This window comes from Psammomys obesus, unplaced genomic scaffold (genome assembly GCF_907164565.1).
Source record: "Psammomys obesus unplaced genomic scaffold, mPsaObe1.curated_primary_1811, whole genome shotgun sequence".
NCBI lineage: Eukaryota > Metazoa > Chordata > Mammalia > Rodentia > Muridae > Psammomys > Psammomys obesus.
This window is the reverse complement of record NW_026590062.1, coordinates 21,841,993-21,861,085: the sequence shown is the minus strand read 5'-3', so window position 1 is coordinate 21,861,085 and position 19,093 is coordinate 21,841,993. Positions and strand designations below refer to the sequence as shown.

Genomic DNA, 19,093 nt, shown 5'->3' with positions numbered 1-19,093 from the left:
GTGTGTGTGTGTGTGTGTGTGTGTGTGTGTGTGTGTGTGTGTGTGTGTTTTCAGCCAAAGGGACAGGACAGGTGGTTAGTCTGTCTGGCTGGCTTATCTGAAGAACAGCAGTCCCCGTGCAGGGGACAGATGGGTGGGCTTGTGGGGGAGGGGGCTGCCAGAACTGAGCCCCCTCCACCTGCTCCCATCAACAGAGGCTTAGGCAAGAGTGAGTGCGGGGAAATGCAGACCTCCCAAGGCCAGCCGCTCAAGGAGCTGGGGCCGGGGTGGACCCTTGGTGAGTCCAGATCAGCCTGCCTGTCTGCCGCCTGTCTGTTGGTGTCTCTTACATCTGCTCTCTGCTGCCAGAGGCTCCCACTCAAGTTATCCCCCGGAGAGGAGCGGATTGGTCCCAGGCCTGCCAATAGCTGGCAGGCATTGAGGCAGGGGGACAGGACCAGCAGTGCCAGTTTAGCCAGAAAGACTGTCACATCCTATTTTGATTTTTGTATCCTAAAGACTACATTGTAACCACATTTGGAGCAACCAGAATGTGAACGTAGCTAAAGCCTGAGTTATCTACACACACATTTCATTTGGATTGGGTTTTTTGAGACTGCCCAGGCTAGCCTTCGAACTCGGAATTCTTCTGCCCTAGGTGCTAGGATTACAAGCTTGTGGCTGCCTTGCCTCTTCCCCACTCATCTGCAAAGACAAACCAAGAGGCTATCAAGATGGCTCTGCGGCTAAGAGCACACACTACACTTCCAGAGAACCTGGGGTTCAGTTTTCAGATGGCTCACAACCTCCTGGATCTCCAGCGGCACGGGTTAGGGCACCCCCTTTTGACCTCCATCTCACCTGCACGCGCGTGTGCGCGCACACACACAGAGATAAAAGCAAATCTTTTTTAAAAAGTCAAAACTGGCACCAGAGAGAGCACTCAGTTATTAAGAGCACTTGCTGTTCTTGTAGACGACCTGAGCTCTGTTCCCAGCATCCATGATGACTCACAACCATCTGCAACTCCAGTTCTGGGGGAGCTGATGCCTTCTGGCCTCCAAGGGCACTGTGCAGACCTGGCATTATACATCCATGCAGAAAACACACTCACACACATAAAATACATAAATCCAAAGAAGATTTTATCAGCCAAAAACAAGGGTTGGGGGTGTGACTCAGCAGGAGATAGCTTACCTAGAGACCCAAACTGTGGGGGTGGTGCCTGGAGACATGACTCAGCTGAACACCTGTGTAGACACCCCAGTGAGGACCCAGGATGAGGCTTATCAATACACAGCCTGAGTTTGCATCCCTAGTACTTTCATTACAAATGGGCATGACAACCAAGCATGGCAGCACACGCCTTTAATCCCAGCACTTGGGAGGAAGAGGCAGGCGGATATCTGAGTTCGAGGCCAGCCTGGACTATAGAGTGAGTTCCAGGATAGCCAGGGCTACACAGAGAAACCCTGTCTCAAAAAACAAACAAATAAAAAATGGGCCTGGCACATGCCTAACCTCATAGCTGAGATGGCTGGATGACCTGGAAGGTTCAGTGAGACCCTGTCTCAGAAAACAGGGTCTCACTGATAACAGAGTGATTAAGACCTGACATTTGCCAGAGTGATGCATGCCTTTAATCCTATACTCAGGAAGCAGAGGCAGAAACGTCTCTCTCTCTTTCTCTCTGAATTCAAGGCCAGTATATAGTGAGTTCCAGGATAGCCAGAGCCACACAGAGAAACCCTGTCTTGAAATAGCCCCCCTTCTGAAAAAAAAAAAAATTGACATCCACCTCTGTTCTCCTTGTACATATGAACACACAGGCACCCACACACAGAGCTGAAAGCTGAACCTGTCCCAAACAGTACACTCGGTCCCTTTGGGCTGGGTCACCCCATCCTCGACTGTCTTCATCACTAAACTCATCATTGCTCATAAGGCCTCCCTCTGGCTTTTCCTCTGCTGACCATTGTCGGGTGCTTGGGTTCCACTTTCATGGCTGGCCAAGTCTTGCTGTCATCTGAGTATTCCCCACCGGTCCCTGCGGACTTGCTGCAGGGTTTCGGGGTGGAGGTGAGATTGCTCTAACCTGTGTTCCTCTCAGGGTGAGCGGCACCTTCCCCTCTCTCCCCAGACAAGCCTGGCTTTCAGTCTGGTCTTCAGGAGTACCCCAGGACACACGTCCTCCCCGCCTCCTTCCCTACTTGCAGAAATGCATCATGGGCCCTCCAAATGTCAGCCCTGTGCCACTTGGAGAATGTTGTGCTTTGTTTGCGAAAGAAACGGGTGTTGTAAAGAGGGGACAAAAGTGCCCTTGTGCTTGCAGAGACCAGGCAACCCTTACAGAATCTGGGGAAGGCTGCGGAGGAGGGCTGTTGACTGAGCCAGGCTCCAGGCAGGGCTGTCCCACCCAGGAGGCCTGCCAGAGGAGACTGAGCTGGTGTGAGCTGAGCTAGCCAGGCATTGTGGCACATACCTGTCATCCCGCATTAGGGAGGCTGAGGCAGAAGGATCGCAGCTTCAAGGGCATCCTGGATTACATACTGAGTTCCAGGCCAAGCTGGGCACCCTACGGTCTTCATACTTGGGAAGTGGGGGTCAGCCTTGGCAATATAGTGAACCCCTGTCTCATGAAAACTAAACAGTCAGAATGGCTTCGCAGCCTGGTCCTGTTGGTTGTTCCCCTTGAATGCAGGCCTGGGGGTCCTGAGGTCCTGGGATCATTCATTTCATTCATTCATCCTATGTACAGGATGCTGTACCTAAGACAACTTAAAGCTGGAAGTGAAGGCGCATCCCGACCTGCAAACCCAGCAGTCGGTAGGCTGAGTCTGGGTTGCAGGTTCAAAGGTCAGACTGGAGTACACAGTGAGTGTTAGGACAGCCTTGGCTCTAGAGTAAAACCCTGTTTCAAAAGAAGAAAAAGAGTCCCAGCACCCAGGAGGCAGAGACGTGCAGATAATTTGTGAGCTCAGGGCCTGTATAGAGCATTCAAAGGCCAGCCAGAACTATACAGTGACCGAAAAAAGAAAAAAAAGGGGGGGGAGGGGCGAGGGGGAGAAGGGCTGGCAAGATGGCTCAGCAGGTAAAGGCGCTTGCTGCCAAACCTGAAGGTCGGAGTTTGATCCCGGCATCCAGGGAAGGAGACAACTGGACCCCTGCAAGTTGTCCTTTAACTGCCCTCATGTGCACTGTGTGTACACACACACTCACTCACTAACTGACTAAATAGGATTGATTTTACTATAAATAAAGCCTATGGGGGGAGGGAGAGAAACTGGGAGTACCCATTGCTGCATTGCCAGAGGCTGGCAAGGGATGGTTCCCACAGCCCCCTCTGCCTTGAACATAGCCACAGTGAGGGGAGGGCACCCAGCGCCCCCACCGTGCACCCCACTTCTGAGACCTCCTCTCTCTTCCCCAAGCAATTCTGGCTCAGTTGATCTATTTTCACAGTCTTGTTCAACGAAGGTGACGCCTCCTCTTTCTCTCTCTCTCTTTCTCTTTTTCCTTCTCACGCCCTTTCTTTCTCCGGCTTCCTGATCCTTGTGCCCTCTTCCCCACACCCCTGCCTTCCTTGTCTGCCCTGTCCCCCCCGCCCCCCCTCCCTGGGTGGAGCAGACCCAGACCCAGCTGGAGCATGCGCGCATTGGTGAGCTGGAGCAGAGCCTGCTACTGGAGAAGGCGCAGGCCGAGCGGCTGCTCAAAGAATTAGCGGATAACAGGGTAAACACGCCCACTGCCACCCACCCAGCCAGCACCTTGGCCCCTCCATGTGCCGCCCCCTTTGCTTTTTTTATCAGTTTCTCAGCCATCATAATGGCTGCTCTCACTATTTGCTCTTTAGATTCCCTTCCGTCCCCGCTCTGGGAGGGGAGGTTGAGGTTTCGATGCCCAAGTGCTCTTAGGGAAGGGAGTCTTGGTCCTCTGGGATTGCTCCCAAGTTCACGGCTCCTTGGGCTGAGGCATCTCTGTGAGACCCTCTCCTGTGTCTCCCTCCTGTCCAGTGCCACAGAAGCCTCCCGGGAGTGGTCTGCCCTCACTTGGGTGGACATGGCTTCCTTGTCCACGCTGCTGAGGAGGGTCGGCAGACTGGAATGTAGACTGAGGGCCCCAGCCCAGAGGCTGTAAAAGTGGAGGCAGAGGGCCAGCCTGGAGGACCTGGGGCTCACAATGCCTTGGGATATCCTCAAAGGATGAGACTGTGTCAGCCTCAGAGTCTAGCCTTAGGCCTACAGTGTGCTAGGGAGTTCCTGAGAAGCTCTATTTGGGAGAACACCCAGTCAGGTCTAGGGTGTGGTTCTGTATCCCGAACTCCAGGTCTAGTTGGCCCCTCCACACCTTTGTACGTGTACTTCTGGGAGGAGTCTAACCTGGCCGCAAGCATCGATCAAGAAAACCACCCTGCAGACATCTGGAGGCTTGAGGCCAGGGCCCGGTTTCTGCTTGGTGGCCGTAGCACTGTGCAGGGCATGTGGGTATCTGGGGACAGATAGGTTTGTGTGCACACTGGCCATTGCCTGGTGGTTATAGGCACTTGTGTGCCAGAATGTGCAGGGAACTCACCAGATAGTTTAGTGCCCTCTAGACAGGCCCCCGGAGCTAGAGCTCCACAGACTGCAAGTCAGGAGAAGGTTGTCCAGCTGGGCAGAGGGATGCATACCTGTAACCCCAGCACCTGGGAGGCTGAGGCAGGGAGGTTGCTGAGATATGCCATACCCATGAAGCGTTAGCTTCCAGAAAGCCCTGAGCAATAACTCGGTCGTGCGCTGACCTGTCCTAACCCACCGAAGCAATGAGGACATTTGCTTCACCCCATTATTTGGGGTACGGAAGGTCCCCGAGAACAGCCGGTACCCAGGTAGGGGTAGGTTGCCCCCATCATGGCTGGCATGTCCCCTGCGGTAATCCCTGGCCACCGACTGGTCTCCTCTCTCTCCCACCAGCTGACCACAGTGGCCGAGAAATCTCGGGTGCTGCAGCTGGAGGAGGAGCTGAGCCTGCGGAGAGGTGAGATTGAAGAGCTGCAGCACTGTCTCCTCCAGTCGAGCCCACCGCCCCCAGACCACCCGGAGGCCGCCGAGACCCTGAGGCTGCGAGAGCGGCTGCTGTCGGCCAGCAGGGAGCACCAGCGGGACAGCACCTTGCTCCAGGACAAGTACGAGAAGATGCTAAAGACCTACCAGACCGAGGTGGACAAGCTCCGGGCGGCCAACGAGAAGTACGCCCAGGAGGTGGCCGACCTCAAGGCCAAGGTCCAGCAGGCCACCAGCGAGAACATGGGACTCATGGATAACTGGAAATCCAAGCTGGACTCACTGGCCTCTGATCACCAGAAGTCCCTGGAGGACCTGAAGGCCACGCTGAACTCCGGCCCTGGCGCTCAGCAGAAGGAGATCGGAGAGCTGAAGGCGCTGGTGGAGGGCATCAAGATGGAGCACCAGCTGGAGTTAGGCAACCTGCAGGCCAAGCACGACCTGGAGACGGCCATGCACGGGAAGGAGAAGGAGGGCCTGCGGCAGAAGCTGCAAGAGGCCCAGGAAGAGTTGGCTGAGGTGCAGCAGCACTGGAGGGCGCAGCTGGAGGAGCAGGCCAGCCAGCACCGGCTGCAGCTCCAGGAAGCCCAGGACCAATGTCGGGACGCCCAGCTGCGCGTCCAGGAGCTGGAAGGACTGGACGTGGAGTACCGAGGCCAGGCGCAGGCCATAGAGTTCCTCAAAGAGCAGATCTCGCTGGCTGAAAAGAAGTTGCTGGATTACGAGATGCTGCAGAGGGCGGAGGTCCAGAGCAGGCAGGAGGCGGAGCGGCTTCGGGAACAGCTTCTGGTGGCTGAGAACAGACTGCAGGCGGTCGAGTCCCTGTGCTCATCCCAGCACGGCCATGTAGGCTGCGCAGGGCTCCTGTGGGGCCTGGCTGGGGAGGGGCGGGAGGGTGTGGCCTCTGTGTGCCAGTGAGGGGCCATTTTTCTTGTGTCTGGAGCTAGCCAAAGGGGGCTCAAGAGGAGGAGCCTTGGTCTTCCTCCATCAGAGCCATGGTGATCCTAGGGACCAATGTGGTCTGGGCGGACCTGCTTGGTCCTCCATAGACAGGCTTTGAGAGCCGTTGCAGCCAGCCCCCTGAACCCCAATCATCTTAGACTGGCAGTCTGAGGCTCAGAGGACGGCAAGTTCAAAGCCAGCCTCCGCAACTTAATGAGATTCTGTCCCTTTTTTTTTTTTTTTTTTTTAATGGGGGAGGGTGTAGCTGAGTGGCAGAGCACTTGCCTGACTGACTTAGGGATAGAATGCTGGCTCCATATAGGTCCTCACCTATGTCCTGGGTTTCATCCCTGGCAGACAGAACAAACACACATGGTCTATTGAACAGGATGCCAGTGCCTCCTTTTTTTTTTTTTTTTTTTGCTCTTCTGGTAGCCAGTACTCAGGCCCCACCCACAAGAAGGGCAAGGAAAGGTCCTTGTCTCATCAGACACTTCCCTAGAGACCCAAAGATGTCTCTTTCTTTCCTAGAAAGGCCACAGCCATCATGACCCATTTTGTGTAGAATTAGCCAGCTATACTGTCCTTGCTCCAGCAAAGCATGCCCCGTCAGCCCTTAAAGGGGGATCAAGGAGTATTAGAACGATGTCCATTCCAGCAGGCCTAGAAAGGATGTTTTAACTGGCTCTGACCGGCACATCTCCTGAGCCTGCATTTCAAGATGTTTTATGTTTAACCATGTATGGTATGGACATGCTGAGCACCGATGGCCGTGGAGGCCAGAGGTTCAGGTCCCCTAGGGCTAGAGGTCTGAGTGGCTGTGAGCCTGTGACTTGGCTGCTGGGAATCGCACTCAAACCCTCTGCAAGTACAGTACACACTCTTAACTGCTGAGCGGTGTCTCCAAACCCCAACACCTCATTTAAAACAACCTTGCCGGGGTCCAGCTAGGGCTTGACTGTCTAATCCATGCAGTGTCTCTCTGCCGTGTGGCCTTTAGCGCCAAGTCTGTGTGAAAGCACACCTTCCTGCCTTTTCTAAAGTTGCCTTTCTCCCAGGGAGAAACTTGTTTTTCTCTTCTTCTTCGTTATGTCAGAGGTAGGGTCCTGTGTAGCTCAGGCTGGCCTCAAACTCACCCTGTAGCCAGGGACAACCCTAAATTCTTGATGATCTTGTCTTTATTTGTCAAGTGCTAAGATTACAGATTCAAGCTACCATAGTCCACCTTGCTGACACATGCGCATGCGGGCTCACATGCCTGCACATGCACATGTGTGTGTGAAGTGCATATGTGCAGAGGTCAGAGGTCAACCCTGAATACCATCTACTTTGTTTTTACACGGTTCAACAGACCTGGAGCACCTGTAGGCTAGGGTGGCTGTTTGGCCATCAGGACTAAGGAGCAGCCTGTCTGTTTCCCAGTGCTTGGATTACAAGTGTGCGCCATTGTGCCCAGCTTTTTTATGTGGGTTCTGGGGCCCAGACTCAAGGCAAGCACTTACAAGTGGGTCATCTCCCTAGCTTCTCATTTTTTTTCTTTTTCAGTTTTCTTCTTTGGTATGTGAGTTTACTATTAGATAAGTTTTGGGAAGAAAGCAGTTAAGAAGGTCCCTGGAGGAGCCAGGCCTAGATGGGCCCTCTAGGCTTCACTCTGTACATTCAGTGCTTGTTTTATGATTGGAACATCAAGACCGGTGCCCTGGAAATGATTGGAAAAGATTCCCAGGGCAGCCAGGCAGGGCACACGCCTGTAATCCCAGCACTTGGGAAGCATAGACTGGTGGATCTTTGTGAGTTCTAGGCCAGCCTAGTTTACAAAGCAAGTCCAGGATATCTAAGGCTACATCCAAGCCCTGTCTCAATAAAAAACAAAACAAAAAGACACTGATTTAATATAATAAACATTTTAAGCCAAGAACATAGCCAAACCAAACCTGGTGGCTTAGTAATTGTAGCTACTAAGGAGGCTGAGGTAGGAGAATCACAATCTTGAAGTCTTCCTGAGTTAGAGAATGACTTGAAAGCCAGTTTATTTATTCTAATGAGTCAATAGGGAAAATGAAATTTTTTTAAGGGTTGAGGGTGTGGCTCAGTGGTAGAGCACCTGCCTAGAATTCCCCAGTGAGGGGCTGGAGGCGTGGCTTAGTTATAGAACACTTGTCTATATGGAAAAGGTCCGAAGTTCCATCCTCTGCTCCTTACTCCCCAAAATAGCAGTTCAGGGGTGGCAGGGGAATCCTGCAAGGCAGCTGGAAGCCAACTCGGGCTTCCCTTTTCTCAAAGCTCGAGGGCAGGTGTGTCTGCTCCCCCTGCTGGCGTACTGGGTGCCTGTATCCCCAGGCCCTCTGCTCCCAGGTTCAGGTGCACACTGGCCTGGGTAGGGAGGCAGGTGTTTCCTCTTACAGGACTGTCCTTACAGGTGATCCAGTCCAGTGACCTATCTGAGGAGAAGATTCTGATGAAGGAGACTGTGGAGGGTGAGTAGCCTTGGGTAGGAGTCCAGTCTTTGTGGACTCCTTTGTGGATAGCTGGGAGTCACTTTGGAGCCAAGTCACAGCGTCTGTCATGAGCTACTCATTGAGAATCACCTGCTGTGAGCAGTCAAAGGAACAGGTGTCTCAGGATCTCAAGAACTACCTCCCCAAGCCGGGCAGTGGTGGCACACACCTTTAATCTCAGCACTCCGGAGGGAGAAGGAGGCAGATCTCTGTGAGTTCAAGATCAGCCTGGTCCGGGACAGCCAAGACTACACAGAGAAACCCTGTCTCTGGGGGAAAAGAAAAAAACCTCCCCACCTGGCAGTGGTGGTGTACACCTTTAATCCCAGTTCTCAGGAGGCAGAGGCAAGTAGAGGCAGGGTTCCAGGACAGCCATGGCTACACAGAGAAACCCTATCTCAAAACAAACAGCAACAAACTTTCCCATGCCCAGCAAGGTGGCTCTTTGAGTAAAGACACTTGCTGCTGAGCCTGCCAGTTGAATTTGACCCCCGGGTGGCACGTGACAGTGGAAATCTACAGGTTGCCCTCTGACCCCCACCTGCACACACACACACACATCTGCAACCACTGAAAGTCACCTTCCCTTATACAGAAAGGGGAAACTAGAGGATGCAGGCTAAAATCGCCAATCTCGTCGATCCCCAAGTGGTAACAGGTCGCTCTCAGAAGCAGAAGCCTCTCTGCATTAGTTATGAACCAGCCACACACACCCTTATAATCCCAGCACTAGCACAGCTAGGGCAAGCTTGCCATGAGTTCAGGGATAGCCTGGGCTACATATCAAGACCCTTTCTCAGAAAAAAACTATGTGAGATAAGATGCTTATGAGATCAAGTCTAGCCTGGGCTATATGTCAAGATGCTATTTCAGGAACAGTAGGTATAGTTAGAGCACTAGCCTAACATGCATGAAGGCCCAGCTTCCATCCCAGCACCACACACAACTAGACATGGTGGTGCATGTCCTAGCATGTGGGAAGTGGAGTTCAGGGTTATCAAGAAGGTCAGGAGTTCAGGTTATCCCCAGCTATGTAATATTTGAGGCCAGCCTGGGCTGTGTGAAAGAGATGGTTGATAAACTGATGAACTGGAGACCCTTCAGTATGCTCCGAAGCGAAGCGTCTTCCTGACAGGTCTGGGAAACGAGCCAACGCAAAGTCCTCTTGCTGTGTCTGCGGCCACCATCTTTATTTCATAGTTCCTCTATCTTTTGCTTGAGGAAAGCAGAGCTGGAGGTCAGCGTTGCCTAAGCAGTACACTACTGGATCAACGTCTGGGCAGGTGACTCAGAAGGAGAGAAAAGGTCTTTGGCGCTAGAGGCTGAGTGGGACCCCTTTTAGGATCCCCCAGGAGGGGTCACCCCTTGCCCATGCTACTGGCCCTCGGGTGTTCATGGGTCCCCGTCTTCCTTTTCTCTCCTAGGCCTACAGGACAAGCTGAACAAGAGGGACAAAGAGGTGGCAGCCTTGACATCTCAGATGGACATGCTCAGGGCCCAAGTAAGTGGTAAGTCTCTCCTCCGTAGGGACAGATGTCGGGTTGGTAGGGGCTGCCACTCTGGTTCTGAAGGTCTCGCTAAGCTTGGCTGTCAGCTTTACACCTATGCCCGAGCTGTACTGAGCTACCAGATGTGTGTAAACACTGTCTTGTCCCCAGAGACAACTGAGATCATGCCTCTAGATCCCACCAAGTTTACTTCACGGCCTTCTTGAAGACTTGAGTTTCTCACAGGCCTTGTCTGTGCAGCCCCAAATCCCCAGCAGGTATTGTGAACCCCAGGAAGTCTGGCATGAGGCTGCACCCAGCACTCAGGAGGTAGAGGCAGGAGGATCAGGAAGTGCAAAGCTTCCTTGAAATTCTGGGGCCAGCCTGGGCTACGTAGGAGTATGTCTCAAAAGAAGTAGAATATAGAACTTGGGCCACAGCTAAAAGCAAAATATACCGACAGGGCCTGGGAAAGGTCAGAAGTCTGGAATTGGTAACTGGGGCTCACTGATTCAGAGTGCTGGTGGCATTGTTCCAGGAGCCGCCACCACCACTACTGCCATTCGAGGGGATGGTCTTCTCCCCTCTTTCTTCCAGTCCTGGTTGCATTTGCCTGGCCTCACAGGCCTTGACAAAGGTCAGTGGGCTCTAGCCTCTCCCAAGGCCAAAGTGAAGACATAGCTTTAGCTCTTTCCTTGTCTGGATAACAGTGTCAACATCCACGGAATCTTCCGTAAACCCCCACCCTACAGAGCTAGGGATGCTGGCTTGATAGAGCTCGTCTGCTTTTGAAGCTGTTGGTTAGAGTTGTTTGGCTTACCCTTCCAGGTCATAGTCCATCACTGAAGGAAGTCAGGGCAGAGACTCAAGCAGGAGCTTGTGGCAGAAACCACAGGGAAGGTTGCTTGCTGGCTTGGTAGCTGTCTGGTGTGTAGTGAGCTTTGTTATACAGCCCAGGACCGCCTGCCTAGGGAATGGTGCCACCCACAGTGTGCCAGGACTGCTAACATCAATGAACAATCAGAACAGTCCCACAGAACAACACAGACTAACCTGACAAGGACAATAACTCAACTGCAATTCTCTTTTCAGTCAGTTCTAGGCCGTACCCAGCTGACAGTGACAGCAATTCTAACTAGGATACTACCTTTTTCTTTCTTTTTCTTCCTTTTTCTTTTTTGAGGCAGTCTCATGTAGCCACAGCAGGTCCTGAATTCCCAGCAAAGCTGAGGATGACCTTGAACTTCTAATCCTCCTGCCTCCCAAGTGCTGAGGGGACAGGTGTGCACTTCCAGGCCTGGTTTATGTGTGCTGGGGACTGAACCCAGGGCATCATGCATGCTAGGCAAGCCCTCCACTAACTGAGCAACATCCCACCCAGACTTGATGCTGTTTTGTTGTTGTTTGTTTGTTTGTTTGTTTGGGAACAGTGTCTCTGTAGCCTAGGCTGGCTTGAAACTCACTATGTAGCCACTATAGCTTTGAACTCATGATCCTCCTGCCTCAGCCTCGATCCCCTGTGCACAATGCTTGGCGCTGCCTGTCTCTTAGGGTAGCATTGCTATCATCTCCCACCCTAGCCAGACCAGCGTGTCTGGTGTTTAAGGCAGGGTCTCCTGAGACCCAGCTGGTCCCAAACCTGGCCTTGAGTTCCTGATCCTCCTGCTTCCACCTCTGAAGTGCTTAGATCACAGGCCTGTTTGATCTTGTTCCAGTTTTGGCACTGCTGGGAATCGAACCTAGGGCCTCTGATTTGCTGGGGCCAGCACTCTTCACACTGAACCACACCACCAGTTCCCATCTGTGTTTGAACTTTCTTCTTTTTCTGTGGCTTCCCTCAGCCCTGGAGAACAAGTGCAAGTCGGGAGAGAAGAAGATGGATTCTCTCCTGAAGGAAAAGAGACGCCTAGAGGCAGAGCTGGAGACGGTGTCTCGGAAGACCCATGATGCCTCAGGCCAGCTGGTCCACATCAGCCAAGAGTTGCTACGGAAGGAGAGGTGAGATTTTCTCCTCTTCCTCCCCTTCTTCCGCTTTCTCTTCCTCTTCTCGTCACTATCATCATCAACATTATTTAATCTTTTTGATGTATTCCTTATGTATGTGAGTGTTTCCCCTGAGTGTATACCTGGTGCTCACAGAGGTCAGAACAGGACATCATATCCCTGGGAACTGGAGATACAGATGGTTGTGAGCTACCACATGGACTCTGGGAACAGAACCCGGCTCTGCTGCAAGAACAATAAGTGTTCTAGGTATTGAGCCATCTCTCTAGCCCCTCAGAGTCCGTATGTGAGAAGGAGGAGTGTTCCCCTAACATTGTGGTCTTGGGATATCTTTCCACTTGGGAAAATAATTAGGTTTACTCAGGAAACATTTGTGTTTCTTTCTTTTTTTTTTTTTTTAAAGATTTATTTATTTATTATATATACAGTGTTCTGCCTGCATGTACACCTGCATGCCAGAAGAGGGCACCAGATCTCACTATAGATGGTTGGGAGCCACCATGTGGTTGCTGTGAATTGAACTCAGGACCTTTGGTAGAACAGCCAGTGTTCTTAACCTCTGAGCCATCTATCTCTCCAGCCCCCTTGTGTTTCTTTTTAAAGATTTCTCTATTTCTGATTTTGTGTGTGTGCACCTGAAGGTGCCCCCTCCCCCCCCCGGTCTAAGCAGGTACCTGTGGAAGCCAGAAGGGAGAATCAGATCCCTGGACTGGGGTTACAGATGGTTGTGACCATCTTTATAGGAGCTGAGAATCAAACCTAGGACCTGAAAGAACAGCCAGTGCTCTTAACACTGAGCCATTTCTCCAGCTCCAACTTTTGTTTTCTAGAGACAAGGTCTGTCTGTGTACCCCAGGCTCGCCTTGAACTCCCTAGTCCTTCCTGCCTCAGTTTCCCACATGTTAGGACTATAGGGGTGAGCTACCATGCCCAACTCATCTAACATAAATAACAAAATGTTTTTCAGATGTGGTTTGATTTCGTTTGTAAAATAATAATAATAATCGAATGATTTATTTATTCATTTTTTTATTCATGTGTTTATCTACGTTCTCTGCCTCTGGGAGGTTGTGCATGCCTCAGAGCGTGTGTGGAGGCCAAAGACAACTCGCAGGAGTCAGTGCGCTCCTTCTACCATGCGGGCCCCAGGAATTGAACTCAGGTCCTCATACTCAGTGGCAAGTGCCTTTACCCGCAGAGCCCCCTCACCTGGCCTCTCTGACTCCGAAAAACTTCTCTCATTTAATGCTACATCCAGACTGGTAGCCCACCACAATTGTGCGTGTGGTCTCAGCATTCAAGAGATTTCCACGAGGCTGACAGATGCGGCCCGTAGAGAGCCAGCCTGGCATGCATACCTTCTGACATAATGGGGAGCTTGGGAGGGGAGGATCAGGAATGCAAGGGAGCACGTAGAGAGTTGGAGGCCAGCCCAGGCTGAACCCTGTCTCAGAACGGAAAGGGGGGGGAAGTTGAAGGGCACAGTGACACATGCTGTAATCCCAACACTCAGGAAGGCAAAGGCAAAGATCTCTGTGAGTTCAAGGCCAGCCTGGTCTACAAAGCGAGTCCAGGACAGCTGAGGCTACACCGAGAAACCCTGTCTTGAAACAAAACAAGAAGTCTGAGTCTGGGGAGATGTCTGCTCTTCCAGATGATCTGTTTTATTCCCAGCAGCTACATGGTGGCTGACAAATATCTATACCTCCAGTTCCAAGGGCTCCGACCCGACCTTCTAGCCTCTGGGGACACCAGGCAGGCATGTGGTGCACAGACATACGTGAAGACCAAGCACCCTTATATGTAAAACAAAACAAATAAATCTTTCAAACAAAGAAAGCTCTAAGAGCAGCCTAGAGCTCTAAGAGTCCTCTTGAGCATCCGAATGCTGTTCCGCTTGGGTGTGGCAGCCTCTTGCCACATTGCCTTGTGGCTTCTGCCCCCTGGTGGTACGTGGCTCATACTACATTATGGGGTGAGGTGTGGCGCTGATGTCCTGGTTCTGTGACTGTCTGCCCACTCCAGGAGCCTGAATGAGTTAAGGGTGTTGCTGTTGGAAGCGAATCGTCACTCCCCAGGGCCCGAGAGAGACCTGAGCCGTGAGGTTCACAAGGCTGAATGGCGGATAAAGGAACAGAAACTGAAGGATGACATCCGGGGCCTGCGGGAGAAGCTGACTGGGCTGGTACGTGGGGGCAAATTGGGGGAGGAGAGGGGTGCTAGGGCTGTCCTGCTGCCAGGCTGGGACCCGTGACTTCCCAGAGTCACGGGACGGGGGCTGAAAGTACAGCATCTCAAGCAGGTAGTAGGTGGCGGGCCAGAGAAGCCCCTGGACCCTGGATCAACAGACTGAGTCCAGTCTTTCCAGAGCCAGAAGGGCAAAAATCAGCCATGTATGAAGGTTAAAAATTTCCATGCAAGAGCCAGGTGCCTTTAATCCTATCACTCAGGAGGCAGAGGCAGGCAGATCTCTGTGAGTTCAAGACCAGCCTGGTCTACAAAGAGAGTTTCAAGACAGCCAAGGCTACTTAGAAAAACTGTCTGGAAAAAAAAAATCCGTGCAGGGAGATATCCAACCAGAAACAAGGGGGCTGGGCTCCTTGTTCAGTGACGTACAGGGTTGTGTCAGCAGAGAGGCTAGAGGTTCAAGGTCAGGAAAGCACCTGACTTACCATTGGATTGGGAAACAGAGGCAGATGGCGGAACTGACAGAATGGGACAGAGCTGGAACCCCCCTTCCCTTTCTGGTTGACATTTACAGCCCGAGACTCTGGCCATGTCTGCCATATAGATTGGGTGGACCAAGGAGCCTTTTGGCGCCCACACGTTGGAGTATAGGGTTTGCTGTGCTGGAGGAATCCACAGCCTGGAAGGGAAGGGAGAACAATAAAGGACAGGAAGCTGTTCCCAGCACTACATAAAAACCAAATGTAGTGGCCTGTGCCCGTAATCCCAGCACCGGGGAGGCAGAAGTCTGGGGATCAGACCCTCAGGGTTAGCCTCAGCTACACAGCAAGTTCCGTGCCGGCGTGAGACCCTGTATCGGAAAACCAAGAGCTCTTTAGCCATACAGGCTCCATCTGGTTTCATACCTGGTTCTAGGTATGGAAGTTGTTGGGCCTAGCTGCCCCGCCGGCATGCTAGTCCTGTGTCTGGCCTGGTGAAGTGCCACACACACACGTCCTCCTGTGTGGCACTGTGGCACAGGAGGAGACAGGGTCCTGGGCTGGTGGCATTCCCAGAGCCGCGTTGGATTCAAGTTGTACATGTGGGGCTCCGGGCCGATGTGCTTGGGAAGAGCAGCGTGAAAAGGTGGGAGCCGCATGAAGAGAGTGATGCTGGAGCTGCGGGGAGGTTTGCACAGAAGCTCAGAGCCTGGCCGGAAGTCCCGGACTGGGCTGAGGGGAAGGAGGAGGCTGGGCTTGGCAGGTGCGCCTTGGACAATTGGGCAGGAGGGCAGAGTGGACACTGACTATCATGGCAGGGAGGGGGAAGACGCTTGTTCTTTCTGCTGGTGGTGGTTTTGGGTTTGGGTTTGGATTTTTTTGTTTGGTTGGTTGGTTTTTGTTTTTGAGACAGGGTTTCTCTGTGTAGCCTTGGCTGTCCTGGACTCACTTTGTAGACCAGGCTGGCCTCGAACTCACAGAGATCCGCCTGCCTCTGCCTCCCTGAGTGCTGGGCTCACAGGCGTGCGCCACCACCCAGCAGGAAAAGATACTGTAAGGGGCCAGGCACAGGTCAGGGGAATGTCATGTGGACTTGGAAGCAAAGGAGGAATACTGGGTGTTAGTTGACTCTGAGTTGGAACAGAGGGATTCCCACACCTTCCCCCTTCCAGGACAAGGAGAAGTCCCTGTCAGAGCAGAGACGCTACTCCCTCATCGACCCCGGGTCAGCCCCCGAGCTGTTGAGGCTGCAGCACCAGCTGGTGAGCACAGAGGACACCCTGCGAGATGCTCTGGACCAGGCCCAGCAGGTGGAGAGGCTGGTGGAGGCCCTGAGGGGATGCTCAGATAGAATTCAGGTGAGCGAACGCCCAGGGCTGTCCGTGGAGACCTGTCTATAAACGGCTTGGTTCTGAGCCTGGCTGGCCCCATGGGAAGATCACCACCTTGTGGTTATAGGTGGAACTGCATCCTGGCTGCCTGCTCAGTGTCTCCTCCCCTCCCCATCCCTCATTCCCTCACAGACCATCAGCAATTCCGGTTCTGCCAATGGTATCCACCAGCCAGACAAGGCCCACAAACAGGAGGTAAGCATGCCAGCAGGCTACCCGAGCCAGCCCTCTGGGAGTCTCAAGATATACAGAGGAACGAGGGTGAATGTTTTGTGTGTATCTGTCCTATAACAATAGCGTTGCTTGCTTGGGAAGATTCTAGTACTAGTGAATCCATCCAGGAACAGTCCTACTTTACTTTGTTGGGTTCTGTTTTTTCCTGTGGTTCTGGGAATGGAACCCAGGGCATTGATTCCACTCCTAGCCCCTCACTAGGGGATTCTAGGTAAGTCCTCTGCTGCTGAGCCATGCCCACAGCTCTTGGTTTTGGGAGACACAGTATCCCAGTTTCCCAGCTCTTCCGCTAGCTTCCTCCCACATGATTGCAAACACCCGTGACTGACTTAGCTCCTGGTCTTAGGAGACCCCCTGCCCCGGCTAGCTGTGTGACCCAGGCAGGCTGGAGTTAAAAACAAACTCAGCTTGCCCCTTGGCCTTCCAGCTGCTCCATGAGGGCCAGGAGCAGGGGCAAAGATCCGGAAGGCTGTGCCTAGCCATGGAGCTGAGGACCAGGTGGGACTGAAGAGGGCAGGGTTGGGGTGGCACAGTTGCTGGCCACTCTGGGAACTAAATATCACCATGTGGTCATATTTAGACCACATGAAGGTTTGCTTCCCTGGCGACCTTGTAAGAAACATGGTCATCCCAGATGTGGAAACCGAGGCTTGCAGATCGCTTCTTATTTCTTCAGCTCCATCATCCACAGACGCTTCAGTTTCCTCGTGGAATTCAGGCTTTCCCGCCACGGGGCTCTGAGTCGTGCTGTGTCCTACCTGCTCTCTTCCCCCTTGTCCCTCCCTCCTCTGCCCATTCCTCCTTCAAGACTCCTGATGACAGAGTCCTTGTTCTCTCTAGGACAAACACTGACCCCAAGGGACATCACGGACCGGGCCCCCTTCACACCAGAGCCCTGCCAGGCTTCCCGGCAGCACCACCTTCAGGCAGGAGCCAGCGCTGTCCCTTGGAGATGAGACTGTTTGTACTGGCCTCACTGCCGTGGACAAGTTCCACCTGAACCCCCTGCCGGCCCAGGAGGCTCCCGTAGACACAGCCTTCCACAGGGCGCAGTACGGCTGGGCCTGGCCCCGGAGAATCTCTCTTGTCCCAGGGAGCTTCTCGAATTTGCAGAGGCTGAAGCAATCCAGTTGGGCCTCTCTTGGCTATAGCAGGCTGTCCTAAAGCTTGTCTGGGCAGCTGGTTACTTCTTGGCCTCCCTTTCTTCTGATGTCCCCAGGTCCCCTTGCAGGCACCTGAGGGATGAAGCGGGGGGCCCTGCTTGGACAGATACACACACTGAGAAGGGCTTCAATCTTCAGAAACCAGAGAGGGGGTTCCTCGCTTCACATGCCGAGCCTCTTTTACACATTGGTACAAGGTCTCTTGGGCCTCTCTAGCCAGGGAAGATCTGGGGGTGACGGGCTCTTTATTCCTCGACGCCAAGCTATTCTATGTACCCGCCTCCCACCTGCCTTCCAGAAAGCACTGAGCAGACAGCTACAGTATTAGGTGAGCGCGCAAACCCACCCTTGCCCCCATCTTGACCTTGAGCTAGGCCTGCCCTTGGGGCTTGGATCCGAGAGCAGGTACGGAACTCTTTAAACAGAGCATCATATGGTGTTGAACTGGGTGAGGGAAATCAACCTGGCTCCCTTTATTTCTGGGAGCCTCTGTTACTCCAAAGACTCCAGCGTCCCACAGAGGGGCCCTGCTGCTGTCTTCCCAGGCAGGACAGTGTGGTTAAGTCCCTCAGGATGGCCCAGATGGCCTCTGTGAGCACTGCCAGGCGCTGGCAGGTGGCGGTCACTCTTGCCCTTAGGGAGGAAGAGTCGAATTAGCCCTTTCAGCCCAACCCCTGCTTCCCGTTGGCTTTTGGGCCGCACTTGCCTTTAACAACAGCAGCCTAGAGCCTAGGACTGATGCTTTAGCGGCCCAACCGCAGAGCCAAGTACTGCTCTTCCCAGCACAACTGGGCAGCTCCTAGATTAGGATTAACAGCCAAAGGCTCCCACAGGAGACCAGACAGGGCTGAGCCCCAGCCTGGAGTGGGCTTGCACCTGGTAGGTGTGCGAGAAGCCATTCCCCACAAGCACTGGCCTTTGTAGTGCCCCCCAGCCTACCTGGTGTGGCCACCCAGCTGTGGCTCAGCCATCCCTCCCCCCCCCCAGTGGAATTGTGGAAGTGTGGCAAGTCCATGTTTGGACAATAAAGCTTGTGACTGAGGTGCAGGGCTTCTGTTGTTGCCTGCTTCTGTCTCGGACATCCTGGGGACAGGAGTGGGTCCTGACTTTGCTCTCAGTGCCAGCTGATTTCCACTGAGAGGTGAAAGGTGAGTGGAGACGGAGGGACTGCTTTAGAGGGGCTGGGTCTGAAGGAGATTCACCTCAGCCCCGGGATGACACCGAGTGTGTTCTCAGACTCCCACGTGTATGTTCGTGCAGCTCAGTGTGCATGTTTGCCCAGGCACACGCACACACAAGCCTTTTTTTAATCTGTAGGGGTCATAGGTTTCTATTTCGGTAACAAAACACTATTGCCAAACGCAGGCTGGTGGGGGCCTTGTTAAGCTGACGGTTCCACATCACTGTCCTCGCTGAGAGGGCAGGGCAGGCGCTGGGCCAAAGGCCGTGGAGGAGTGCTGCTCACTGGTTTGCTCCGCCTGCCTTATACACACCACGACTACCTGCCCCGGGGTGGCACCGTCCTCCCATATCAGTAATTTAAAAAACAATGCCCCACAGACTTACCTATAGACAATCTGCTGGGGCATCTTCTCCATGGAGGTCCTGTCCTAGTCACTTCTCTGCTTGGGACGAAGCACCCCGGCCAGAAAAACTCCTAGAATAAAGCAGTTAGTGAGGCTTATGG

The 19,093-nt window shown here is 53.2% G+C and overlaps 1 protein-coding gene across 1 annotated transcript in view; it reads left to right on the top strand.

Moving 5' to 3' along the window:
• Clip2 (CAP-Gly domain containing linker protein 2) overlaps window positions 1-18,448 on the top strand; it is a 58,083-nt gene extending 39,635 nt beyond the window's left edge. The window contains exons 9-17 of the mRNA XM_055606035.1: window positions 3,607-3,711; window positions 4,932-5,867; window positions 8,383-8,440; window positions 9,886-9,969; window positions 11,790-11,946; window positions 13,978-14,137; window positions 15,791-15,976; window positions 16,142-16,204; window positions 17,084-18,448. Of these exons, the coding sequence (XP_055462010.1) occupies window positions 3,607-3,711; window positions 4,932-5,867; window positions 8,383-8,440; window positions 9,886-9,969; window positions 11,790-11,946; window positions 13,978-14,137; window positions 15,791-15,976; window positions 16,142-16,204; window positions 17,084-17,095 (1,761 nt within the window). The 3' untranslated portion in view covers window positions 17,096-18,448. The remainder of the gene's footprint in view (window positions 1-3,606; window positions 3,712-4,931; window positions 5,868-8,382; window positions 8,441-9,885; window positions 9,970-11,789; window positions 11,947-13,977; window positions 14,138-15,790; window positions 15,977-16,141; window positions 16,205-17,083) is intronic.
• Window positions 18,449-19,093: the final 645 nt, after the last annotated feature.